We start from the raw sequence: 27,498 nt of genomic DNA on the forward strand, positions 1-27,498 counted from the left end.
GCTGGAAGATAGGTCAGAAGATAATATCTTCTGATGTTATAAAGACAAATGAATGGAAAATAAAAGAGCAAATAAGAGAATGGAAAATAAAAGAGCAAATAAGAGATATAGAGCAGTGATTTTCAAACTTTACTGTGCATACAAATCACTTGGGGATCATGTTAAAATTCAAATTCTGATTTAGTAGATCTAGGGTGGAACCTGAGATTTTGCATTTCTAACATGCTCCCAGGTGACACTGCTGCTGATCCATGGACCACATTCTGAATATCAAGGACATAGAAGATGTGAGAAGATATCCCAAAGAAGAGGAGAAAGAGAATGGAGCAGAAGATAAAATGTCTGAAAACTTTTCAAAGCTGTGAAAGACATCAAGCCCAAATGCACGAAGCTCTACAACCCTCACAGGCAATAACTTAAAGAAATCCACACCCAGGCTTATCATAATAGAGCTGCTAAAAAACAAACACAAAGAGAAAAATCTTAAAAGCAACCAGAGGAAAAAAAGACCACTTAACTTCAAAGGAGCAAAAATTAGATTGTCAGCTAACTTATCAGAAACAATGGAAGCCAGAAAACAATACAATGGTATATTTAAAGTACGTATGAAAAAATAGTTATCAACCTGTGATTTTTATACCTAGCAAAAATATTTTTCAAGATTAAGATGAAATAGACATTTTCAGAAAAAAAAAAAAAAAAAACTGAATTTATCATCAACCTACCTGCCCTGGAAGAAATACTAAAGGGTATTCTTTCACTAGAAGGAAAATGATCCCAGGTGGAAACTCAGTGATGTAGGAAGGAAAGAAGAGCAATTAACAGTGAACATATGGGTAAATCAAAATCGATATTGATTGCGTAAAATGGTGATCATGTCATCATCTTGAAGGGGGATCTAAAATATATACAGAATTAAAATATACAACAATGACATGTAAATTGAGAGAAGGTAAATGCAAGTTCTAAGTCCTTGCATTGTCTGAGAAGAAAAGTGCCAATTAATAATGTTAGACTTTGGTAAGGCAAAGATTCACATTGTAATCTAAAAGTAATTAAAGACTGTAAAACTAACAGAGAGGGGGAAATAGAGTATTTTTAATACTCAATCCAAAAGAAGGCACAAAGGAGAAAACAACAGGTGAGACAAATAGAAAGTATTTAGTAAGATGGGATATTTAAACCCAAATATATCAGTAATAGCATTAAAGGTAAATTGACTAAATTCTCCAGTTAACAGATAAAGATTGCCAGATTGGCTAGCAATGAAACAAAACCCAAATATGTGCTGTTTATAGGAGACATCTAAAACATAATGGTGTAGAAAAGTTAAGCAAGAAAAGATGGAAAAAGATAGACATACCATGCAAAACTAAGAGAAAACCGGAATATTAATATCAGACATAGTATGCTTTAAGGCAAAAACTAATTCTTAGAAGGACACTTTGTTATGGTAAAAGACTTAATTTACTAGGCAAACAAAGCAGTTCTAAATTTTTATGAACTTAATAACCTTGAAATATATAAAACAAAAACCAACAGCACTACCTGTAGTGTTGGGATAAATAGATAAATCTATAATCGTAGTGGGAGATTTCAACATATTTCTCTCAATAACTGATAAGAAAAAAAAAGTATGCAACGACAGAGAAGATTTGAACACTGCAAATTGCCCCAGTAGCCATCCACAGACCCCCTTGCATCCCGAAACTGCAGAGACCCCTAACAGAGGTAAATGGCAAGGCTATAGCAGTGAGAAAGGACAGAGTTAAGGATGATTGCGAGCTTCTGGGTTCAGGTCCCCGGATGGATGATGATGCTGTTTTTAATTATTTTATTTAACCTAGAATTGTTGACCACTTATTAGCTTTAAAAAATTGAAGTAGGTGCTAAAAGCTGAGAGTCACGCGAGGGAATGCAAAAATACTAGTTGTTACAATCTATTGAGTGTCTTCTGTGTGTTAGGCACCATGCCTAATTATTTTAATTAGCACTAATTCTCACTACAGACCTTTAATGTGGTTGTTATGTCCCTATAGATGGGGAAACTGAGGCTCAGAAAGGTTAAAATAAGTTGAATAGGATACCATCACAATCTTCAAAGGAGCATAAAAGCTCCCAGGAGGGAAGACAAGTCACAACAATACAAGGGAAAGACGAAGAAGGAGACTGTTGGCTGCAAACAGGATGCTTCCAGTCTCCCAGGCAGAGCCCTGGGGTCCCAGCCAGGCCAGGCAGGCTCAGACATGGGAGCAAGGGGAGGTCAGAATCCATACAGATTGGATCCACTTAGGATGGATTTCTCATCCAATTCTAAAGTAGACTTTCCCTCCTGAAAAGAGAAAGGGCCTAGCCAGCCCCCCAAGGGCAGTGCCCTGAGCACATGGCAGGAAACACAGTCACCCACTGGCTGACCACTGACCCTTGACCCTCGGAAGGAGGCCTGCTCTGTGAGTCTCTAGAGTCCCCAGCCTCAAGGAGCTCACAGGGCAAAAAGCAAATTGACCTGTATATTTGTTTGGCTTAAGTGCAAGCTTCGTTAGTAGAGCATTGCGGTGGGGATCAGATTAGGGTCATTGGGATCAAGATGAATTCCTTATGGGTTCTGTTTCTTTCTTGTGTATCTTAAGTCCTTGGTTCTGGCCAAACAGTTCTGAAACTGGCCACTCCCAGTGCTTCCATCTCAGAGACTTTGTTACAAGCCCCTAATAATCACCACCTGTTTGCCATGCTAGACCCTCCTCCTTTAAACCACAGCTCAGAGATGCCTCCTTCAGGAAGTGCTCCCAGATTGATCTGCCTCACTCTCCCCACCCTGTCATTCTTTCCCAAAGGCTTTGCTCCTCCTTTCTCTAAACTGACCCGACCTTCCCCTGCTCAGTTCCAGGTCCCCCCGCTGGCATCAAAGCTGTCCCTTCATCCGCTAGCAGTGTGGTTGTGTCATGGCTCCCCCCAACCAAGCCCAACGGGGTGATCCGCAAGTACACCATCTTCTGCTTCAGCCCCGGGTCTGGCCAGCCGGTAAGTGGGCCCAGGGCCAAATGATGAGCAGGACAGGAGAAAGAGAAAGTACCTGTAGATCAGCTGGCTTCTGAGCCAAACCCTGGGGCTGCTTATATCTGTGCTTCTTCTTGGATTCATGGATAAGTATGGGCACTGGTCACCCAAGAGTGGCTAAAGCCTTACCCGAGTCCATCTTGGGTCAGTCCTCTGTTCCAGGGGCTGCAAGATTATCACAAGCCCTGGAAGCTCCTTTGAGTCAGGGGTCACGTTCAAGCAGGTGGGAGGACAGGGCCTCGACTCTTCTGGTCTGGCTGACCAAGGAAGCTCCTAGCAGATCCCAGAGCTCTGGACTGGGGACTCGCTGGCCCACGGCCTTTGGAAATGAATCAACTTTTCAGTATGATCAGTCCTGGCTTGGAGGGCTGCTGGAGCTCTACCCTGAGTGGCCCCCTCAGCATGGCGCCAGTTGAAGAGAGAGGAGAAGATGGGGGAAGGCAAGGGCATCTCTCTCTGGGCCAGGGTCTGGGCCTAGCCTAGGGGAGAGGACTGAGAGATAGCTCTATCTGCCTAAACCTGGGAGCAAAGTGGGCAGCCCCCAGGCTGGGGCACAGTGCAGGGGATCTAACCCCTGCCCTCTATTGAGAGCTGCTAAGAGGGAGGAGAGGATGAGGGCAGGTGCTGCGGGATATGCATCCATATCCCATAATAGGCATCCTTCCCTCTGCCTCTTTCCTTATCTCCAGCCACTCAACCAGAGTTCTGCTGGGTGACTGCTCTGGGGCACACCTCTTATAGTTACAAGAGCAGGTGCAAAGACACCTGCCCTTGGGGCGCTCTCAGTCTAGTGAGAAAAGCAGAGGGGTGCTCCCTGGGGGGGAGGTGTGAGTACTATCAAGGGATGTGGTCAGGACCGGGGAGAGCAGGGAGCAGAAGGAGGCCAGCTTCTCCCTCCATCAGCAACTTGTGATGTGACAGCAGCCCCAGCACCTGCAGATGAGCTTCCGGCAGCCCGGAAAGCTGCCCTGAAATTGCTCGGTAACTGTGTCATCATCTCATCCTCTGTTCTCTGCTTTCCTGTGGTCTCTCTGAATTACCCTCTGAGCCGTAGGTGGCCCCGTGCCTCACCAGTGAGGCCAGAGTTCTATTACCAGAGGGAGAGCCCAGAAATGTCTTTGCAATGACTCCGTCCCCTCCTCTCCATCCTCACAGCCACTACGTCACATGCAGAAAAGTACATATATGATGACTATACAACTCCATGAATTTTCACACATCCAAGTATGCAGAAGGGGGGATTCCCAGAGCAGGGAACAGGACAACACCCCAGAAGGTCACCACCCTCCCCCTGCAGGCGTAACCACCATCCTGACTTCAGAGTAGCATTGCCTCTTTTTGTACTTTATATTACACACACACACACACACACACACACACACACACCATTTGCCTAGCTTCTTTGACCCAACATTATTTTGAGTTGGTGAATTTCATCCATATTGTTCTGTGTGGTTAGAGGTCACTCACTGTCATTTCTGTATAGTTTTCAATTACGTGTGTGTATCACAATTTATTTATCCATTGTGTTATCCGTTGATAGGCATTTGGGTAGTTTTCCGTTTGGAGCTATTACAGATGGTGCTGCTGTGAAAACTCTTGTCCGTGTCTCTTGGTGCTCTAGTGTATGCGTTCCTTTTGGGCCTATGAGAGGAACTGCTGGATCACGGGGTCTGCAGGTGTTAGGTTGAGAATACCCTGCCACTGTTGGGGGGTTGTACCAATTTTCCAATCAACATCTTCAGCCACGTCTTCTGCCCCTTTTGCCCCCTCCTCCTGCCCCTCCCACGCACACACGTCCTAGGCTCTTGTTACACTCGGCTTGTCACCGTCTGGACAGCCGCTCTGCCTTTCACCCCCCAGCCCTCTGCCCCCGCTGATCCTACCGCCCGTGGCGTGTTCTTCATCCTCTAGCACACGCTGAATGCATTCGCTGGCAGCTGCTCACTCACCTGTCTCCCGCACTGGTCTGAGGGGCCCTGTGAGGACGAGGGCAGCATCTATCCATTCATCTTTGGGTCCCCAGCTGTGGAACATGGTGCCTGGAACATCATCGTCACAGAATACGTGTTTGATGAATGAATTGCTAGCAGCCTGGCAATTGTAAAGCCTTAGACGTTGGGCAAGTTTCCCTTCATAAATTGGTGAGAGGGTGGGAACTCATTCTCCAGCTTGGGTTTGTATGGTCATTACTTCCTCTGATAATGAAGTCTTTCAAAGGGATTGGTATCTGGAAACGCAGCCTCCTCATTAACTCAGGCTCCAGGATGCCCAGTCAGCTGGCTGGGGACACATGTCCCAGGCTCTGGAGCAGAGTGCCTGGTCCCCATGCCCTCCTCCTGCTGCTGGAGACGTGGGGACCCTCCCTCCTTCCTCTTCATGCCCCGAGCATGGAGGAACCTCCTCTCTCCTGGGGAGATTTCCCATCAGACATTGTCACATGGGGGGTGGGGCAGGTGTGCTAGTGTGATGAGAACTGCAGTTCAGCCATGTTGCAAGGCAGGGACTGGGCCGAACGAGGGACCAGGGGACCTAACCACCACGTGTGATTGTGTAATATGATTGCTTTGCAGAAATATATTCCAGATTCCAAACAACTGCATCACAAGTTCATTTATGAAAGAGCTCCAAGAGTGAGGGCACACTCGTGGACGTGTGATGGTGCAAGACTGTGGGAGTGAGTGTGGGGTGAGAGGCAAATGCACGTGAGTCTGTGTGTGTACATACTGGAGTGTATGAACTTGTGTGTGCGGAATCCTCGGAATAGATGCGGGAAACTACATATGGTGCAGGATCCCAGGAATTGCACCCTAGGGCTGGCCAGGGCTGCATTGAGTCCTGTTAGAAATTTTACCAAACAATTTAATACAATTTAATTTTTCTCTGATTATCAAAATAATACAATTTTATTGTAGAAAATTCTGTAAATATATAAAATATAGAGAGGAAAGTAAAAATTACTTCTACTCTCATTCCCTAGAGATAAACGTTGGCAACATTTTGGTGTATAATCTAACAGTCTTTGATCTGTATGTATACCATGGTTTTGTTTTGGTTTTTTTACAAAATTAAAATAAAATTTTACACAATGTGATATAATCTGCATTTTTCACGTAACATATGAAGGGACTTTCCCACACCCTCGAATATTCTCTTTTTTTTTGGCTGCACCACATGGCTTGTGGGATTTTAGTTCCCCGACCAGGGATTGAACCCAGGCCCTTGGCAGTGAGAACGCAGATCCTAACCACTTTACCACCAGGGAATTCCCATGACATCAAGTATTCTTTTAAAATATTATCTGTATGTACATAATCTATTTAGCCAGTCCCCCAATTATTCTATATTTAATGTTTTTAATTTTTCACCATTATAATGTTTCATTGAGAGTTCTTCATAAAAGTTTTTATGTACACGTTTTATTTTTTTCTTAGGTTAAATTTCTATAGGAATTCCTGGGTCACAAAGAGTATGAATATTCTTAAGGTTTGCATACACGTTTGCAAATTACTCTTCAGAAATTTTGCACCAATTTATACTTCTTATACAGCATTATAAGTAGTATATACTTCTTCCTTGTGCCCATACTAATCCAAGGTGTTATATATTTTTCTTTTTTTGACAGTTGGGATTTTTAAAAAAAGAGGTCTTGTTTTAAGTTATATTTCTTGGATTACTAGTTAGGTTGATTAGTGCTATGTGTTTTCTGGCAGTTTTTTTCATCTTTGGGTAATTGTCAATTCATATCCTTTGTCCATTTTTTATTTGGGTGTATCGTGGTTTTCTTATTGATTTGTAAGTGCTCTTTACATATTAAGGATAATAACCATTTTTGATCATATATGTTTCAAGTATTTGCTTGCCTTTGATTCTAGTTTTTATTATACCATAGGTTTTCTTTTTGTATAATTTAAATTTATAAATCATTTTGATTTTTGCCTTTATTTTTGTTATTAGGACAGATAAATATTAATCTATAGTTTCTTCTTTCATAGTTTTACCTTTTTTTAACCTTTGATTCACTGGGACTTTATTTGGGAGGAGAGTTGTGTATTTCTGAAAGTGATTTCAGGACATTCTTGGGGAATCCAGGTTAAAAGAAGGCACCCAGGATCTGGGTAATATGCTAATGCCTTCAGGGGGAAGCCAAAGCATTCCTGCCCTGTGTAGACACAAATGTACATTCAGGTACACACTGACACACACAAGCAAGTACACTCAACTTTTCTCTACACATATATACACACACACACCTCCACCCTCACAGAAAAATGTGCCAGGAGAAGACCATTTCCCCTTTTACAAAAGACTTGCACACCCCTTGCCTCATATGTGCCTCACTGTAACCACACAGGGTAGGCTGAGCTGTATTGCTTTCTCAGTGAGTAGGAGAGAACACTGAGGCCCCAGAAACCATGGGAGACACTGTGGATCATATAGCAAGTGAGGCAAGCAGGTATCAAAGCCACTGCCCTGCCCTGCCTCGTGCTCAGATATGACCTGCAGATACCCACACGGTCCCCTAGTGCTGCAGCCTGAGAGGAATTCCCAACTACTAGGGCTCAGGGTGGCTTTCAGGGACCTCCTGGATTCAAGGCCAGGTCTCCACAGGGGAGGCAGGAGGAGGAGTTTGCCAGGGAGCTCTGTGTGTGTTGTGGGGATGCCTGTACCTTCTCCCGAGCATCTCCCTGCAGACAGTCTGGGGCCAAAAAGGATGTTTTCTCCTATTATAAGTCACTGGGCCCCTCAGCCCTCCCATGGCGGACAGAGAATGTCCTTCTGTGACCCCATATCTGTCTGGAGGTCTGTCCCTCAGCACGTGCGTGAATGTGTCTACATGTCCGTGTGTGTGTGAGCGTGTGCATGTAGGCGTGTGTGTGCAGGATCCCGTGACTGCAGAGATAACTAATTATTAGCTCCCTCTGGCCTTGGGGGTCCCCCATCTGTTCCGGGGCTGCTCCCCCTCCCTAGACTTCCTCCCTGATGTCAAAGAGGCCCTGGTGCTGTCCTGCTTTCCCTTCCCCACAGCTGACCAAAAAATAAAATAAAATGAAAGTCAGCCCCATCCCGCCTGCACCAGGGAAGGGGCTGACAGGAGGTCTGCAAACTAGCGCTTATCAAAAGCTCCTTCTCAAATTCATTTCAATATCTGAGCCTCTGGTTTCCAAGACAACGTAATCTTTTCATCAAAGCAACTGGTAAAACCACTGGGATCCGATATTGTTTTGTTGGCAACTTGTCAAAACTGTCATTTGGTTAAAAAAATTTAATAGATTTATATAACCTACAAATATATATATGGTGATCTATACCACTAATCATCATTAATAAAGTACTGCCCCCTGAAGGTTTCTTAGTTCCCTCTCCCACCCCTTCCTCCCCCAGAGGTGGGGGGGAGTGGGGAGGAATGAAGGAGCAGTAATTAGACAGCAGGGCTGGGAGGTGACTCTGAGTGGGGACAGGCTGGGGGAGCCTGTCTACAGCCCTAATAAGGCAAATGTAGTAATTTAGCTTCTTCCCAGAGACTCCCCTTACTCAGGGTTTTCCTGAGACCCTCCCTCCCCGCTTCTCCCTTCTCCTCCATCTCTCACTTAGAACACTCACATTTCCTGGCCTGGAGCCACAGTGGCCAGCGCCTAGATCAGTCCAAGAGGTAAACTGAGGCTGACCCAGCAACACACCAGAGCAGGCCCGTCAGCTCCCAGGGCCGAGCCCCGTGCCAAGTCCAGGGCAAACTCTGTTCACTGTGGCTCCAAAACCAGAAAGGGCAGACTAGGCAGGATCCTGCCTCCCCGGCCCCCAACCCGGCCATCACCTCCTCCGAGCCTAGGGCCCCCAGCAAGGCTGGAGGCAGAGGTGGAGGCCCAGGGGACTTGGGTCTTAGCATGCATTCGCCTCTGCCCTCTGCCCCACAGGCTCCCAGCGAGTATGAGACGAGTCCGGAGCAGCTCTTCTACCGGATCGCCCACCTAAACCGAGGACAGCAATACCTGCTGTGGGTGGCTGCCGTCACCTCTGCCGGCCGGGGCAACAGCAGCGAGAAGGTGACCATCGAGCCTGCTGGCAAGGGTGAGCAGCCTGGGACTGCGGCAGAGGGCAGAAGCCGCCCCCGCCTAGAATTTCGATTCTCCCCCGGGAGGGGATGTCCTCCCTCCACCCTGTCGGTGACCTGGCTGTAAGGGGCTGGCCGGCCGCCCGCCTCCCTCCTGCACGCACCAAGACCGGGCCTCTGCTGCCCCCTGACTCCCAGAAAGCCTCACAACAGGCTCGAGGCAGCACCGCTAGCCAGGGGCGCTGGGCGTAATGCACCCTGGTCCCCAGCTCCCAACTCCAGCCCAGCTCAGCTCCTCCAAAGGGGACTGAGGTGGGGTACACTGCTTCCACGGCGCAGAGAGCTGCCAAGACGGCCCCCTCCTTCCAAAGCCAGGACACCTCAGGCAGGGGTGACCCCACTGATCGGTGGTTCATTCAGCCAACAGACATTTACAGGGGGCATGCCGAAGGAGACTGTGGGCTAGATGGGGCGTGCAGGATGAATAAGACCATGTCTATTCTTGGTGCCCCACTGAACCCCTGGCCCGGGCATAAGTGTGGCATGGGGGCACATGTACCCCCACTTTACAGGGAATGACAGTTCTGAGGCCTCAGCCCAAGATCGAGACAGAGGCCACCTCACGGAGCTGCCGGGCCGCCTGCCCTGCGCTAACCCTGGAGCATGGGACTTAGCCACACAGGCCCGAGACTTCCAGCCTCTACTCTGACCCTGGGCTTCCCTGGGCCCTCCCTCGTCCCACAGCCACCTGTCGCTGTAGCCCTGGGGCCCCAGGACCAGGGCTCGGGTGGTTGGTGCCTGCCTCAGCCCAGCCGCCCTCCAGGGGTGACCAGCTTCCTTTGGCCGAGACCCGAGAGGCGCCTGCCCACCCTGGCCTCAGGCTCAGGGTCAGCGGGCACTGAACGGAGGGCCTGCAGCTGCCCTGCCAATGGGGGCTGTCATCCCATTTTCCAGTGGACACTCTGAGGCCGGGGTGGCACGGTCTGCAAAGACAGCTGAGAGTGGCGGGCTAGCTCTTCTGGCTCCAAGTCAGGGCTCTTTCCACACGGCCTCAGGTGTCTAACCTCCACTGGCCCCTCCTCCCAGAGGGGCTACCCACCCCTTCTTCTGGACTTGTATCCTTCAAGAGGGAAGGGGCCCAGGGCCTCCGATCCTCCCAGGACAGCTGGCGCTGGCCCAGAGCATGGTCTGAGAGCCCGGGTGTCTTGGCTGAAGGCTGGGCCCTTCCCCTGTGGAAATCAAATGGAACACGTTCCCAGAGGGCTTCATACTTCTTCGAATGTGGACATCATGCACTTCTGTCCTCACAGCAGCCCTGGGAGGTGGAGGGACAGGAGCCAGTCCCAGCCACAGGGCAGAACTGGGTCTAGAACGGGATCTCTAGAGCCCCTGGCGCCATCCCCGAGGCCCCCAACACTTCTCTCTGCCTGTGATGGAGGCTGTCTTCACTGGGCCCCTCTGTCCAGTCCACGTCTTTCTGGCCCCCGGCGGTCCTCCCCAGGCAGCTGCCCTCAGAGGATAGGAACCTCCATTCCCTGCACCCAAACCTCTAAGCACTGCTTCCTCAGCCACCTTACATCTTCCCTCTCCCCAAGAAGGGTCCCGTGGCTCAGTGGGGCTGACTGTGGCCCCCCGAAGCACGTGGTTGCTTGGTTAATTTAACACTTTCAACCCTGGGCCTGGAGATCTCCAAGGTGCCTGACACGACTACCTTCTCGCTGGGCCCTTGGCATCTTTGCCTCCCTTTGCTTTTCGTGATGCCGCCTGTGCATCAGGGTCCCCGGGGACGTGCCTTCCTCCTCTTCGCCTGCAGGTTGTGGACCCCAGGGCTCTGCCACTCCTCTGTCAGTCTGCAGTCCCCCTCCTGGTGACCTCAGTCAGTCTGCTGCTGAGTGCACATCAGTGTGGTCCAGTCATCTCTCTCATGCTCCAAAGCATTTATATCCACCTGCTTTCCAGCTACCCCCGTGGGCGTCCCCCAGGTTTAGCATGAGCAGAACCTTCCCGTCTCTCCCACCTACCCTGCTCCTCCCCCTGTGGGCCTCAACTCCACGAGGGCACCAGCACCCATCTGGTTGGCCCAGCTGGGATCCTGGAAGTCACCCTCACCTCCCCCTCTATCTCTTCCCCAAAACTAGGGAGACTTCACGTCTTGACATGTCTTCCCTTGAGCCCCTAGTCTGTTCTCCACCACCCGGTATCACCTCTCGCCTGCACTCCAGCCACCATCTTGTCCCTGGTCTTCATCCTGCAAGATCACCTCCACCACGGGCTTCCCTGGTGGCGCGGTGGTTGAGAGTCCGCCTACCGATGCAGGGGACACGGGACACGGGTTCGTGCTCCAGTCCGGAAGATCCCACATGCCACGGAGCGGCTGAGCCTGCGCGTCCGGAGCCTGTGCTCCGCAGCGGGAGAGGCCACAACAGTGAGAGGCCCGCGTAACGCAAAAAAAAAAAAAAAAGATCACCTCCACCAAACCATCCTCTGCAAGCAGCCAGGGATTTATCTAAAACTCTGCTTTGAACATACCACTACTTACGTGTAAGCCTCCTCGTGACCTCACGGGGAAGCCCAGCCTCCCTGAGGGGCCAGCAGAGCCCTGCTCGCTCTCCTCCTGCCTCTGCTCACCGCTCTGGCCCCGGCTCCGCTGCCCTCTTTTCACTCACCCTGGGCTTTGGTCGCCCCAAAGGATCCTCCCACCCATCGTGTGTTTCAGGCCCCCCGTGCCTCTACTCAGTGCCGTTCCCCCTTCCGACATGCCTTTCCTTCTCTGTGTGGTGAATTCCTTCTTAGCCTTCAAGTTTCAAGTCAAAGCTGCCAATTCCAGAAGCCACCCCTGGCCTTCGCCTCCACCACCACTGCATTGCCACAGTTCATTCCTCCTCCTTTCTGCTCCTAGGGTTACTTGTCTCTACCCCTACCATAGTATTCTTCACCCTAATGATTTTTTTAAGTATCTGCCTCCCTCTTGGATGGCGAGCAACTTGAGGCCAGGGAATAGATCTGATTCATTTTGTGGCCCCTCAGAGTCTCCTGTGATACCTGGCCCAAACAGGTATTTGATAAACGCTTGTCGTATCCATGACTCGCATCTGAAATTTCCTGGACTCTCCCCCCACCCCAAGCCCAAGGCAGTGGTCAGGTAGGGGAAAGAAGACTTGAACTGTAAATTCAGGAGCCCTGAGAAAGGGGAGCCAGTGCGGTGCTGGTGGTAAAAGCGGGGTGTCTCTCATCCTTTCCTTCCTGTAGCCCCAGCAAAGATCATATCCTTTGGGGGCACTGTGACGACACCCTGGATGAGAGATGTCCGGCTGCCTTGCAATTCAGTGGGAGACCCAGCCCCTGCTGTGAAGTGGACCAAGGACAGGTGTGTGCAGAACCCCGCAGGGATAGGTGACCCCCAGGGATGGGCAGAGCAGAAAAGCCATGAAGAGAACCAATGTCCCTCCCTTCCAGCGACTCAGTCACCTCCAGGTCTGCAGGGGCCCAGCCAGGTACACGGCTACCACTCTCACACACACGCCTGACCTCCCTGGCTCCCCTCTGTTGGCTGCCAAGGATCTCCCTTCCCTGTGTGATGGAAGAGGCCAAGATTCCTGGATATGCCTGGGAAGCACTGAGTAACAGCCCAAGAATCCAGGGTCCCCGAGCCAGCCCCCTACTGCTCCCAGCTCCAACGGCCTGCAGACCTGGGGGAGGCCCCCGGAGGAGGGGATGCCTGCTATAACCCATCCCCCACCCCCGCAGCGAAGACTCGGCCATCCCCGTGTCCATGGACGGGCACTGGCTCATCCACACCAATGGCACCTTGCTGCTGCGTGCAGTGAAGGCTGAGGACTCGGGCTACTACACCTGCACAGCCACCAACACTGGGGGCTTCGACACCATCATCGTCAACCTTCTGGTGCAAGGTGAGACGCTGCGAGGCGGGCGGGGCTCCGGTGCCGACAGGGATGGAGGAATTCCATCGCGTGAGAGAGAGGGTTGTCGAAAGGAAGAAGAAGACCCGCCACTGGGGAGACAGACCCTTGGTGGATCAGAGGGTCCCCGTGGAAGCGGGGGCAGGAGGGCTAGAGAGGGGAATGAGGAAGTGTGAGGGTGGCACCGAGAGGGGGGGACAGCCAGCCCCTCACCCTCAACCCACCCCGATGTCAGAGATTAACCCTCTGGTGCGGGCTGGTGGCTCTCCCCTCACAGTTCCCCCGGACCAACCCCGCCTAACTGTCTCCAAAACCTCCGCTTCGTCCATCACCCTGACCTGGATTCCAGGTGACAATGGGGGCAGCTCCATCCGAGGTGAGAGGGGTCTGGATGAGGAGGGGGGAGGCAGGGGAAGGAATTCTGGGCCCAGGGGCAGAGGAAGGGCTTCGCTCACTCCCCCTGCTTGTCCTGATAATGCTTAGGAAATAATGGGGGAGGGGCGATTCAGACCACAGGGAAGTTACCCAAGTGCCCTGGAAAATATACCAGCCTAGATGGCTGGGCTTTCCAACACCCACCCTCCTTGCCACTGGTGAGCTGTGCGTTTTCTTAGGAAGCCTGTCTTCTGCTCTGGGCCTTAGTTTCTACATCTGTAAAAGGAGACAAATGTTCTAGGTAGTACCTCAACCTTAAACATGCATATGAGTCACCAAGGCGTCTTGTAAGAGCACAGATTCTGATTCAGGGGGTCTGGAGCGGAGGCTGAGAGTTTGCATGTCTAACAAGCTCCCAAGTGATGCTGATGCTTCGGGGCCAGGGGACTAAATATGGAGAAGCAGGGTCTAAATAGGACTCCTTGTAAGCCTCACAGCTCCGGTTTCTGCTCCCCGCCCCACCTTGGCTTCTCAACCCTAACACAAGCACTGACAGGAGAGAGCCCGACAACTCACCCAAGGGCCTTTCCGTTTTGTATCGAATTTGCATCCACCCCATCCCAGTGGCCAAAGCACCCCCTGCCCCCTGCGGCGCCCAGCTCCATGATGCCTGTTGGGGTACCCCAGGCCCCACCCTGCCCGACCTGAGCCAGGCAAACCTCCCGGGCAGGCTTCGTGCTGCAGTACTCGGTGGACAACAGCGAGGAGTGGAAGGATGTGTTCGTCAGCTCGAGCGAGCGGTCCTTCAGGCTGGACAGCCTCAAGTGTGGCACCTGGTACAAGGTGAAGCTGGCGGCCAAGAACAGCGTGGGCTCCGGGCGCATCAGTGAGATCATCGAGGCCAAGACCCATGGGCGGGGTAAGGCCCAGGGCGGGTGGAAGGCTGCTGGGGTAGGGAAGGAGGGCACAGGGGAGCATGGAGACTCAAGGGGAGATTCCACCTGGTTCCCATCACCACAGCATCGGATGAGTCATGGTAGCAGAAACTGGCCCTGCTTCCCTGCGGTGGGATGGCAGATGGGTGGCTCACCTCTTCCTCTTTCCTACATGTGTCTTCCTCCTTGGCCAGGCCCTTCTCTCCTTGTCCTTCTCTTCCTCCTCTTCTTCCTCCCCCTCTGTCCCCTGGAGCATCCCTACTCCCATCTGCGCCTCCCACCGATCCCCTGGAGCCACTGTGGTCCCAGCTGCCCAGGGAAATCTTTCCCAGTCTCTCTAACCTCTCTCTCTCCCTCTGGCCCCCCAGAGCCCTCCTTCAGCAAAGACCAGCACCTCTTCACCCACATCAACTCCACACATGCTCGGCTTAACCTGCAGGGCTGGAGCAACGGGGGCTGCCCTATCACAGCCATCGTGCTGGAGTACCGGCCCAAGGGCACCTGGGCCTGGCAGGGCCTGCGCGCCAACAGGTCCGGGGAGGTGTTTCTGACCGAGCTGCGAGAGGCCACGTGGTACGAGCTGCGCATGAGGGCTTGCAACAGCGCTGGCTGCGGCAACGAGACCGCCCAGTTCGCCACCCTGGACTACGATGGCAGTGAGTCGGAAAGCGTGGGCAGGGCTGGAGCAAGGTGCTGCCAGGGAAGCTGGCAGAGAGGCAGACATGTAAAGAGATGGGCACGCAGATAGAAAAGAGGCAGGACTATAGTCAGGGACAAAGGCGGACAGGTGAACAAGCAAGCAAAGGACAGGCCAAGGAACAGCAGACGGGTAGACAGGTAAGCGGGTAGATACACCTGTGACCAACACAGATGGACAGGCAGACAAGCAGGTCAGTAACGCTAAAGACAGAGGGCCCTTGAAGGAGCAACCCGTGCTCTCCATTGCTTCAGAGAGATGAGAGGGGGCTTCCCTGGTGGTTCAGTGGTTGAGGGTCCGCCTGCCGATGCAGGGGACATGGGTTCGTGCCCCGGTCCGGGAAGATCCCACATGCCGCGGAGCGGCTGGGCCCGTGAGCCACGGCCGCTGGGCCTGCGCGTCCGGAGCCTGTGCTCCGCAACGGGAGAGGCCACAACAGTGAGAGGCCCGTGTACCGCAAAAAAAAAAAAAAAGAGACGAGAGGGAGGTAAAGATGCAGTTGCGGTCCTGCCCTATAAGAACCCTCTGCTCAGATGGTACATTAGCCAAGACAGGGTAGCCTGCACTGCAGTAACAAGTACACACTAAAAGCTTCATGGCTTTTGATCCAATAAAGATTTGTTTCTCACTCTCATAACACCTTGTGAGGGTTGGCTGGCCACCATCTTTAGCTATGCCGTCTTGAACATGTAGCTCCCGTGGTCACCAACAAGAGAGGGAGAAAAAAGAAACAGCAGTTCCTGACTGCCCTGGCCAGGAGGTGATAACTCATCATTTCTAGTCACACTCTGTTGTCCAGAACTAGTAACATGGCTCTAACCTAACTGCCAGGAAGTCTGGGGAATGTAGACGAGCGCACGGATGTTTAGTGAGTGCTACGTGGTGTCTGCCGCATGGGGGCACCCCACACTCATGCACACACATGCATTTAAGCACATAGAGGGCTGAGTTCATAGGGACCAGCTGTCACAAGCTAAATTGAGTCTACCTATGTGTTAAGGAAACAGAATAAAAGTGGTATCGGAAGGGGATGGGCTCAAACAAGGAAGCCTTCATGAAGGAGATGACTCTTAAGTGAGGCTTTGAAACAAGCAAGCATCGGGGCTTGGCAGAAGGCTATGTCAGCAGGAGAACTCAACATTGCCTCCTTGCAGCCCCCAAGGTTAGCAGATTTCACCCACGGGATGGGGAGCAGGGAGAGAATGCAGGGTGTTGAGTGGCTTTTGCCTCCATCTGGGGAAGAGAGCACACGATCCCGCTTCCCTGACTTTTCTCTCCTACGGTCCTCACCATCCCCCTCAACCTTACCAGCTGGATGTGGGAATCTAAGTTCAGCGTTCTAGAAATGAACACTGAACTCCAACAAGCAGAGTAGACTATCTCTGAGAGACTTTAGGAAAATTCTAAAAGGAAGTCATTAATATCATATGCAGTATGAAAACTACACAACTGTTCATGGCTGTCCTGATGGGACCAGAATTAGGGGGAGCAGAGGGGAGAGTTGGGGCTCTGCACCAGGAAGTAGAGATCAGAGTGAGATCAAAGGCAGCAAAAGAGGTCCAAGGGCTACCTTGCCCATGAGACTCTGCATAACACTCAACTCATGAGGGACAACTGACTCCCTTCTTCACCCCTGTTCAGGCACCATCCCACCCATCAAGTCTGCACAAGGCGAGGGGGACGATGTGAAGAAGCTGTTCACCATTGGCTGCCCGGTCATCCTGGCCACCCTGGGGGTGGCACTGCTCTTCATCGTTCGCAAAAAGAGGAAAGAGAAGCGGCTGAAGCGACTCCGAGGTGGGCGAGTTTCCTATGGGCTTCCTGGGAGGGAGTGCTGACCCTCAGCCACGCTGGCCACTTTGCACTGGCTCACAGCACCATCTGGACAAGGGAGAGTGCCCGTGTCCCCTTGAAGGGAGAGCTGCCACTCCAGCCTTCTGAAACCCCTTAGCTGTTCACTGCTTCCTCCTCTGTGCCCCCAGGACTTTGTGCCTGCCCTCACCAGGGCTGACTTTTAGAGGTACACAGTGGTAAAACCATATTGCTTGTTAAAATATTTAAACATTTCCATGTTGATTGGTAAATAGATGTTGCTCCCTTCTACCCTGGGTGCTCCATTCTCTTATATAGGATCCCCAAGACTTTCCTAGGACCCAGCCACTAAAGAGTAGACCTCCAGGGTCTACTGCATGATGTCTGCATGATGTATGGTCTGCATGATGTATGGGTGGGATGGATTGACAGGTGGAGAGATCAATAATGAATGGATGGATGAGTGGGTAGATACATGGTTGAATTCGTTCATGAAGCTAGATTTGATCTAACAGATCATTCTCAGTTATCAGAGGTCTAGTGGATTACCTGGGTCCTTTGCTTCTCCTCTCTTATCAATTCCTAACCTGACAGTCCTGAACCTATTCAAGGCTCCTCTGAGACAAAGCAGTGACCCTCAAATCCATCCATGGACTTTTTTGGGACAGATGTCCCAGAGAAGGAAATGAAACTTCTTGGTTGATGTCATCTGGAGATACCCATTGACCCTCTCTACTTCATTCCCCACTCTCTCCTCTCCCCAACAGATAACTGAGGATAGACCTACCACTGATGCCCATTTCCAGACTGCTATGATGTTTTGTTTGATTAGAGTTGATTCAGGAAGCTGATGGAGCACTTTACATACCCTTTGCTTGGGGGAGGATCTCCCTATTAGATAAAAATCTGGAAAGGAAGGGAGGAAAGGAGAGCAGAACTGAGCCAAATCCTGAACTGGGAGCAGTGAGACCTTATGTTTTGGACTGTCTCAGAACTCCTTATATTTCTTCCCAGGAGACAAGCCCTGGCCCCATTTTAGGAAGTTCTCCCACCTTGTTCCCCATGCCTCTTCCAATTCTCATCCTTCTCAGACTCCATTCTCACTGAGTCCCCTCTCTCTACTGTTTTGCAGATGCAAAGAGTTTGGCAGAAATGTTAATAAGGTGGGTGTCACATAGCTGCTTCCTCTCTCCTCCCCTCCCCCTTCCTCCCTTCAGGGTACAGGTTTCTAAGACCCCACTGTCCTGCAAAACCCCTCCCCCGACCCGTTATGGCTGCCGAGTCACCCATCTCCAGCCCTTCTCTCCACAGCAAGAACAACCGAAGCTTTGACACCCCCGTGAAGGGGCCACCCCAGGGCCCACGGCTACACATTGACATCCCCAGGGTCCAGCTACTCATCGAGGACAAGGAGGGCATCAAGCAGCTGGGTGAGTGACAGGTGCCAGGAGCTCTCTGTCCTGCTGAGTGTGCTTCCCCAGGCCACATCCCACGAAGGGCAACCACCAGTCCTCACACAGTGCCCAGGGTTCCAGAAGCAGCCCCGTCAACAACTCAACAACCTAGGAACTCGCTGCAGCTTCTCTCAAGGACTAGGTTTCCTCCTCCGTTGATGGGAAGACTTGACCTGACCTTTCTTGGTTTCATTGTTGGATAAAGACAAAGAGAAATTTGGGGAGCAAAGATGGTGCCCAAAGGGAAGGACTGCTGCTGATTGCACTTCTTCCCCCAGGAGATGACAAGGCCACCATCCCTGTGACCGATGCTGAGTTCAGCCAAGCTGTCAACCCTCAGAGTTTCTGCACCGGTGTCTCCTTGCACCACCCAGCCCTCATCCAGAGCACAGGACCCCTCATCGACATGTCTGACATCCGGCCAGGCACCAGTATGCATTATCCCTGGGGAGACAACCCTCCTCCCACACGGGGTTTCGTGGGCACAGCATAAGACAGAGGTGGCATTTTTTTAAAAAAGGAGGGAGGAGCAGTATGGAAGAAGGGAAAGAGCACTGGAATTAGAGTCTAGAGACCTTGATTATAGACTCACTAGCTATGGCCTTGGGCATGTCACTAACCTTATCTCTCTGGGCCTCAGTTTCCTTACCTAGAAGTTTAGAGAGGGTTAGTTGTTCTTTCTCTCCAAGGGCCTTCTGCATCTTCCACTGTGAGTCTGGACATAAGTGTAGAATACATCCAGGACTGTAGGGAATGAATGGACAGTCATGAGGCAGCAGGAGATGAGGTGACATTCTTCCCAGGCTGAAGGAAAAGACAGGGTGGCGGGAGAGGACTAGGACGCCACCCAGTGCCCGACACTGCCGCTCTCCTCCTCCACAGATAGCTGTGTGGCCAGGAAAGGCAGCTCGCTCAGCTTTCCCAGGGGAGCTTCTGTGGCTGCTTCTGCCTCCTCCCTTGCTCCTGCTGCCCTTTCTGGTAAATGCCAGCTGCCCAAGCCTGAGTGCCTGCAGCTGGAGGGTACTAGCTCTGGCTTCCTCTGTGCAGATCCAGTGTCCAGGAAGAATGTAAAGTCAGCCCACAGCACCCGGAACCGGTACTCAAGCCAGTGGACTCTGACCAAGTGCCAGGCCTCCACACCCGCCCGCACCCTCACCTCCGACTGGCGCACTGTGGGCTCCCAGCATGGTGTCACTGTCACCGAGAGCGACAGCTACAGTGCCAGCCTCTCCCAGGACACAGGTAAGCCCAAGGACCTGCCTTCATTCTGCTCGCTCTCCTCCAGCTCTCGCATTATCCATCTCCACCTTTAGTTTTCCCAGCTCCTACCTGCCAGCTGTTGGAGTCCAAGGCACAGGTCAATTTCATTTCCAGCTGGTCACTGACTCACTCTGTGGCTATGACAAAAACACTTGACCTAGCGGAGCTCTGCTCGGTCAAGGATTTCATTTTGCTCTCCCAGAAGATGACAGAGAAAATGGTACACGTGATGTTTGTTGGAGAAAAGGCTAAGTGTTGCTCAGAGGATGCTGCTTATTTTCAAGAATGAAAGATGTTCTGCCCTTCACTAGGCAGCACATCAAATATCCCACTTCTGCCACCACCACTACCTTCACAGGCGGAGAGCAGGATCTTGTGAGCCTGCTCCACTCCATAGTCAGGCTTTCAGATGGCTGCTGGGCTTATGGGTAGGGGAACTGCTCAGTCTGATCTCATTTACACCCTTTCCCCATGAACCCACATTATCTTTTATCGAGATATAACTGACGTATAACATTTAGTTTCAGGTGTACGACATAATGATCTGATATTTGTAATATATTGCAAAATGATCACCACAGTAAGTCTAGTTAACATCCGTCACCATGTATAGTTACAATATTTTTTCTTATAATAAGAACTTTAAAGAACTACTCTCTTAGCAACTTCCAAATGTTCAATACAGTGTTATTAACTACAGTTATCATGCTGTACATTACATCCCCATGACTTATTTATAACCGGAAGTTTGTACCTTTTGACCACCTTCACCCATTTTGCCCAACTCCCACCCCCCACCTTTGGCCACCACCAATCTAATTCTTGGTATCAGTGAGCCTGGGGGTTTTGTTTGTTGTTGTTGGGGGTTTTTTAGATTTCACATATAAGTGAGATCATACAGTGTTTGTCTTTCTCTGTCTGATTTGTTTCACTTAGCGTGATGCCCTCAAGGGCCATCCATATCTTCCCAAATGGCAAGATTTCCTTTTTTATGGCTGAGTAATATCTCATTTTGTGTGTGTGTGTGTGTGTATATATATATATATCTATATCTCACATATTCTTTATTTACTCATCCACCGATGGACATACAGGTGCTTCCATGTCTTGGCTATTGTAAATAATGCTGCAATGAATATGGGGGGTGCCACTCATTTCCCCTCAACTCTGTGCCTTCCATCTCCCCAGACAAAGGACGGAACAGCATGGTGTCCACTGAGAGCGCCTCCTCCACCTACGAGGAGCTGGCCCGGGCCTACGAGCATGCCAAGCTGGAGGAGCAACTGCAGCACGCCAAGTTTGAGATCACCGAGTGCTTCATCTCCGACAGCTCCTCTGACCAGATGACCACAGGCACCAACGAGAACGCTGACAGCATGACATCCATGAGCACACCCTCAGAGCCTGGCATCTGCCGCTTCACCGCCTCCCCACCCAAGCCCCAGGATGCCGACCGGGGCAAAAATGTGGCTGTGCCCATCCCTCACCGGGCCAACAAGAGTGAGCGCTCAGACCACCTCCCTTGCTGTGTCCCCTGCCCCCAAACCCCACGAGCCCTGGCTAGACCTAGCCCTAACTGCACCTGGGTCCTGCCAGCCCAGCACGGCTCCTTGGCAGGCGGGGGGTAGTGCAAAGAACAAGGACTTGGGAGCAAGCAGATCAGGGCGCACATCCTGGCTTAACCTCTTAATACTGCTGTGACCTTGGGCAAGTCATTTAACCTCTCTGGCCTTAATTTTCTCATTTGTAAAATGCAACTGATAGCATGTACTTTGCATTGTTGTAAGGATCATTAGAAATGATATACGTGCCTGGCACATAGTAGGTTCTCATTAAGTAGTGATCATTCCCTTAGTCTGAAGCTATGCCAGGATGGAAAGAGACTGCTTATGGGGTCAGCCGCCCAATGGCCATTGGTCTGAATACTGTGTGAACTTAATCTAGACCCAAAGGAGCAATCCTGGCAGTTCAGCCCGTGGTGGCCAAAGCTCATGGTGGGCAATGACCTAGCCTGACTGGGAACCATCTGACTCCAGGGGCCTGGCCACAGCATATGTCCTCTGGGGTCAGCAGGGCAGGTCTAGGATAACCAGGGGGAGGGGGGCAGGGAAGCCCCCCAGCAGACATTAGGGCCACGGGGTGCAAGGCCTAGGCTGTCAAAGTAGGCAATCTGGTCTGCTCAGCACTGGCCTTGCTAAGTGGCCGTGCTGACCTAGGGGCTCAGGGTCACCTAGAGAAGAGCCTGGGGTAACAGAAATTACAAGACTTAGGAGACGAGCAGCCCTGAATGACTCCCCCTCCCTGTGTAGCTGTGTGAATTTGGGCAAATTACTTAATCTCTCTGAACCTCAGTTTCCTCACTTGCAAAATGCAGGCAGGTATTAACCTATGCAGGGGGCTGTGGGGACTAAACGAGATGACCTGAGGAAAGTGCCTGGCACAGTGGACGGGAGAGAGGCATGTGCACAGGCGAGGGTGCTCGCAGGGCAGAGGGATCAGTGTGTGAGGGTCCTAGAAGCTTGTCCCGTGGAGGCACTTTAAGAAATTAGGAACATTCTGCCTGGAGAACAGAGATGAAGGAGAGGGACGGGGAACTGTAGCTGACTTCAGATGTCTGAAAGGCCGCGGTGAGAAAGAGGGGAAAGCCTTGTTCTGGGGGTCCTCAGAGGACAGAATCGGGCTGAACGTGGGGAAGTGACAGGGAGTGACATTCCTCTCCTCCTCGGAGTAAAGAAAAGCTTTCTAGGGAATTTTCTGGCGGTCCAGTGGTTGAGACTTGGCACTTTCACTGCCGTGGACCTGGGTTCGATCCCTGGTCGGGGGACTAAGATCCCGCAAGCCACGCGACATGGCCAAAAAAAAAAAAAAAGCTTTCTAACAGCCAGAGCTCTTAGGACATCCCTGTTTAGAAATGAGCTCTTCACCAGCTGAAGCTGATCGGCTATAGTGATCAGTTAACAATGGATATCAATTTACTGAGCATCGCCGTGCGCCAGCCACTGTACTAAGCGCTTTCCTTACTTTATCTCATTCCCGCCTCACAGTATTCCTGTAGGGAAATATGATTATCTCCATTTCATAGATAAGAAAACTGAGGCTCAGAGAGGCCAAGTAACGCATCTTTCCTCTTTCCTCGACTCTTTACTGCCTGTCTGGTGGAGGGACTCCTATGCTAGGTCAGGGAGAAGACTGAGGGGTAGGGGCGGGGAAACAAGCTGGCCGCTGGTTCCAAGAGGCCTCTGGTGCTAACACGCCCTGCTTCCTGCATTCCAGGTGACTACTGTAACCTGCCCCTCTACGCCAAGTCGGAGGCCTTCTTCCGAAAGGCAGACGGGCGGGAGCCCTGCCCCGTGGTCCCGCCCCGCGAGGCCTCCATCAGGAACCTGGCTCGAACCTACCAGCCCCAGGCTCGCCACCTGACCCTGGACCCTGCCAGCAAGCCCTTGGGCCTCCCGCACCCGGGAGCCGCCGCCACAGCCACCTTACCTCAGAGGACTCTGGCCATGCCAGCTCCCCCAGCTGGCACGGCGCCCCCGGCACCCGGTCCCACCCCTGCCGAGCCCCCGGCTGCCCCCAGCGCCGCCCCTCCGGCCCCCAGCACTGAGCCTCCGCGGGCCGGGGGCCCACACACCAAAATGGGGGGCTCCAGGGACTCACTTCTCGAGATGAGCACATCAGGGGTAGGGAGGTCTCAGAAGCAGGGAGCCGGGGCCTACTCCAAATCCTACACCCTGGTGTAGGGACACAACCAGAAGAGTGGCCCTCCGCTTGGACCTGTCTGCACCTCCAGCCGTCACACACCAGCTGGGCTGATTTCCTGCATTATTTATATTAAATTGACAGATGAAAACCGACCAACAAGGGAAAGACAACCCCCAAGTCATGAACGCTTGTACATAGAACTCTTTTGTACAAATGAAACTATTTTCTTCTTCTCCATGAAGCCAGGGCACAAAGAATTTGACAGTGCAAGTCAAATTCCCCACCCCACAAAATATGTGTGGAGAGATATATACATATATAGAGAGAGGAACACATCGACAAGTTATATATCTATATATTTCTCTCACCTTATTTTGAGACAGAGGCACAAAGGCTCAGCAGTTTTTCCCTCCTACTCACCCTCCCTCCAATCTAGGTGGTTTTGACAAAGACCAAAATCCCAACTCAGAGACACTGCATGCGATTTTACTGTTCCAGGAAAACCAGGAGTTGCTTCAATTTGCAGATGCTTACGTGTTGATACCTTTTTCTATGAAAAAAGACCCAGCGCCGTGTGCAATAAAGGTTATGTTTCTACATGGTGGCTTTTTTCCCATTTGGCAAGGGCCAGTGGGGAGGCAGGGAGGAGAGGCCCCTGTACCAGGCCGTCTGTCTCTCAGGGAGAGACCTCGAGAAGCCCAGCTTTAGCTCAGCACGTTAAACTTTTAAAAAGGCTTTCCATTAGCCAAGCTGCCTCCTTGAGCACTTCTGTGCTGGGCCCTACAGGGGACCAGCTGTGTGTCTTTGAGCGAGCTCCTAAACCTCTCTGAGCCACAGTTTGCTTATCGGTAAAATGAGGCAACCTTGGCGAGAGCGCTGGGGAGCCGGTATGGGGGTGGAAGGCTGTGTCAACTGGCTTCTCTCCTTTGGGAGAAAGCAGTGTAGCCAGGGGAACAAAGCTACGCTAACCACTAGTGGGAAGTTGTGTAAGAGATGCCTCTAAACTGGGAAGGGAGGGAGAGATGATATTACCCTGGGGGTCCAGCCAGAGCCTGAAGTTCTGGGCTGACTGTTAGGACAAGATAAGGCCAAAGGGAGAAGGAATGAGGTCATCAGAGGTCGGAAATGTGGAAAGGGCTCATGGAGGAGGGGAATGGGTTGCAGCCAGAGAGAATGAGGCAGCGGGCACCTGGTGTCAGAGGAGCTGCAATTAGATTCCAGGTGGAAGGAATCGCACCCACGTGCAGGTACGTAAAGGAGGCGTTTCTGAGAAGAGGGTCAAAGGGCACGTGAGCTGGGCCTCCAAGGACGTGAGGGTTTGGATAGGCAGAGGAGAGGGAAAGACCCAGGAGAATGCAAAAGCCCAGGGGCGTGGAGTTCACGGTGCCCCTCCACGGTGGCCAGGACTCCTGGGTGAAAAGGAAGTGTCCCTCAGAAGTACAAAGGGGGCTCCTGAGCTCAGCACCCAAAGTCGAGACTGAGTTGTGGACCCGGAATCTGGAAGGAAGGTGAGCCTGCTATTCCCACCACCCCTTCCCCAAAACAGAGAGAAGGAAAAGGGAAGGGGACCCCAGGGCTGGGGAGGGAGGGAAGGAGGAAGGGAAGGTGTGTGCAGGATGTGAGTTGTACCCGTCAGTCTGGGCCACAGGGAAGCCCTCCCTGGCATGCATGACCTTGGATAGAAGCACTTCCCAATAAGCAGCTCATTCCACAAACATTTCCTGAGCCCCAGCGAGTGCGGACACAGGAGCTCCCGCCCATGGGTAACTACATTGCAGGGGGAGAGCTTTTGGCATGAAAGAGGGGAGGGGGCAGAGGTTATGTGCTCCTGGGTGACTCCTAGGCCCTTGGGGAGACTCCCTCTCAGCCGGGATGCACCCGGAGAACCTGCTAACGGTATTAGAGGGAAAAAGCCCTCCAGACTCCTTCCATCACTGGAGGTCGGGCCACCTCCCCAGGGTTGCATGCGCCACCTGCAGGTCACTTCTCAAGCTGCAGGCACAATGATCAAGCCCCGAGTTCTCATTGAAGATTGGCTGATGTAAACTCACGGCAGGTTTGGGAAGTCGGCATCACCATCTCCATTGGGCAGGTGAGAAAGGTGGAACCCTAGAGAGCTGAGTAAGTTATCCAAGGTTAGAGGAGCAGGAAGACATGGAGATGAGGTTCAAACCAAGAGCGTCTGATTCCTTAGCCACTGGGTCATCCTGCCCCATGTTTCACTATTCAGAGGCTGAGTTTCAGTTCTGCCCCGAGGATGAGGCACTCTGCCAGCACCAAGTGACCCAGCTGGACTCACTGGTGGGAAGGCAGTGTTAGCCATTCAGGGAGGGGAGCCTCTACAACATGCTGAGCTGGATGGAGTGGGCAGCTCTGATGGGCTGACTCTGGCAGGGACAGTAATAGCAGGGGAGGTGTTCGGCTCTGGGGCTCTGTTGGAGAAGGCCTTGGACCAGAGGTAGACCGTGTAGGAGGAAAAGGACTTGAAGAGACAACAGAGCAGTGAAGTACAAGCCAGTTTCACTTGTGCTCAGTTGAGCTGGGCCCCTTACTAAGAAACACGAGTTCTGGAAATTCAGACAGACTCGTGCAAAATCCACACAATTTTGTGGGCTGATGATTTCTAACCTCGATGCGGTCTTTAGCTAAACCACAGACCTGCCTGTTTGAACAGTACCCAGAAGCTAGTTCACTGATTAGCTCACCTCCTGCTCACTCACCCCCAGCTCATCATCACTGAACTCTGTATCTGGAGCCGTCATCTTAAGCATTTTCCTGCTCCTTTCCAGATCTCCACCAGACAAGACCACCACGTGTCTCTAGCGTCTTGATACTCAAAGTATGGTCCACAGACCAGCAGCAGCAGCATCACCTAGGAGCTCGTTAGAAATGTGAGTTCCTCACCCCAGGACCACTGGATCAAAATCTGCAGTTTAGCAAAATCCCTAGAGGATTCGTACGCACCCTAGGGTTCAAGAAGCCCTCCTCTAGAAAGGCTTCTGAGAGACCATGCCCTTGCTCTCTCCCTTCTGCCAAAAACCAGAGCTAGACCAGTGGATCTTAGCTGCACCTCAGATTCACCTGAGAAGCTTGTTAAGAAACAAAGAAGCCCAGATCTCGCCAATCCCAACTGAATCACAATTTGCAGGCATGCGACCCAGGCATTTGTATTTTTTGTATGTGTGGTAAAAGATACACAAAATAACATTTACCGTTTTAACTATTTCTTAAATTTTTTTAACTTTTATTTTATATTAGAGAATAATTGATTTACAATGTTGTGTTAGTTTCTGCTGTACAGCAAAGTGATTCAGTTATACATATACATATAGCCATTCTTTTTCAGACTCTTTTACCACATAAATTATTACAGAATATCGGGTAGAGTTCCCTGTGCTGTACAGTACGTCCTTGTTGGTTATCTATTTTATATAGAGTAATGTGTGTATGTTAATCCCAAACTCCTGATTAATCCCTCCCCCCACCTTTCCCCTTTGGTAACCATTAGTGTGTTTTTGAAGTCTGTGGGTCTATTTCTGTTTTGTAAATAAGTTCACTTGTATCATTTTTTAGATTCCACATATAAGTGATATCATATGGTATTTGTCTTTCTCTTCCTGACTTACTTCACTTGGTGTGATAATCTCTAGGTCCATCCGTGTTGCTGCAAATGGCATTATTGCATTCTTGTTCATGGCTGAGTAGTACTCCATTGTATATATGTACCACATCTTCTTTATCCATTCACCTGTAGGTGGACTTTAAGGCTGCTTCCATGTCTTGGCTAATTGTGCACAACATGTATCCTTTCAGCTTATGGTTTTCTCTGGATATATGCCCAGGAGTGGGATTGCTGGGTCGTATGGTAGTTCTTAAATTTTTTAAGGAACCACCATACTGTTCTCCACAGTTGCTGTAGCAATTTACACTCCCACCAACGGTGTAGGAGGATTCCCCTTTCTCCACACCCTCTCCAGCATTTATTGTATGTGGACTTTCTGATGATGGCCATTCTGACTGGTGTGAGGTCATACCTCACTGCAGTTTCAATTTGCATTTCTCTAATAATTAGTGATGTTGAGCATCTTTTCATGTGCTTTCTGGCCATCTGTATGTCTTCTTTGGAGAAATGTCTATTAGGTCTTCTGCCCATGTTTTTATTGGGTTGTTTGTTTTTTTGATATTGAGCTGCATGAGCTGTTTGTTTATTTTGGAAATCAATCCCTTGTCAGTT

General features: G+C 51.2%; 1 protein-coding gene across 1 annotated transcript in view; it reads left to right on the forward strand.

Annotated features, from left to right (window-relative positions):
* The window catches only part of DSCAML1 (DS cell adhesion molecule like 1), a 341,918-nt gene extending 318,616 nt beyond the window's left edge, over positions 1–23,302 (forward strand). Inside the window, exons 20-33 of the mRNA XM_065881447.1 lie at positions 2,882–3,021; positions 8,973–9,126; positions 12,359–12,476; positions 12,857–13,020; positions 13,307–13,405; positions 14,135–14,323; positions 14,708–14,995; positions 16,678–16,833; positions 17,981–18,011; positions 18,160–18,278; positions 18,581–18,733; positions 19,350–19,544; positions 20,751–21,062; positions 22,836–23,302. Of these exons, the coding sequence (XP_065737519.1) occupies positions 2,882–3,021; positions 8,973–9,126; positions 12,359–12,476; positions 12,857–13,020; positions 13,307–13,405; positions 14,135–14,323; positions 14,708–14,995; positions 16,678–16,833; positions 17,981–18,011; positions 18,160–18,278; positions 18,581–18,733; positions 19,350–19,544; positions 20,751–21,062; positions 22,836–23,302 (2,585 nt within the window). The remainder of the gene's footprint in view (positions 1–2,881; positions 3,022–8,972; positions 9,127–12,358; positions 12,477–12,856; positions 13,021–13,306; positions 13,406–14,134; positions 14,324–14,707; positions 14,996–16,677; positions 16,834–17,980; positions 18,012–18,159; positions 18,279–18,580; positions 18,734–19,349; positions 19,545–20,750; positions 21,063–22,835) is intronic.
* The last annotated feature ends 4,196 nt before the right edge of the window (positions 23,303–27,498 follow it).

This window comes from Phocoena phocoena, chromosome 8 (genome assembly GCF_963924675.1).
Source record: "Phocoena phocoena chromosome 8, mPhoPho1.1, whole genome shotgun sequence".
In the NCBI taxonomy this organism is placed as follows: Eukaryota; Metazoa; Chordata; class Mammalia; order Artiodactyla; family Phocoenidae; genus Phocoena; species Phocoena phocoena.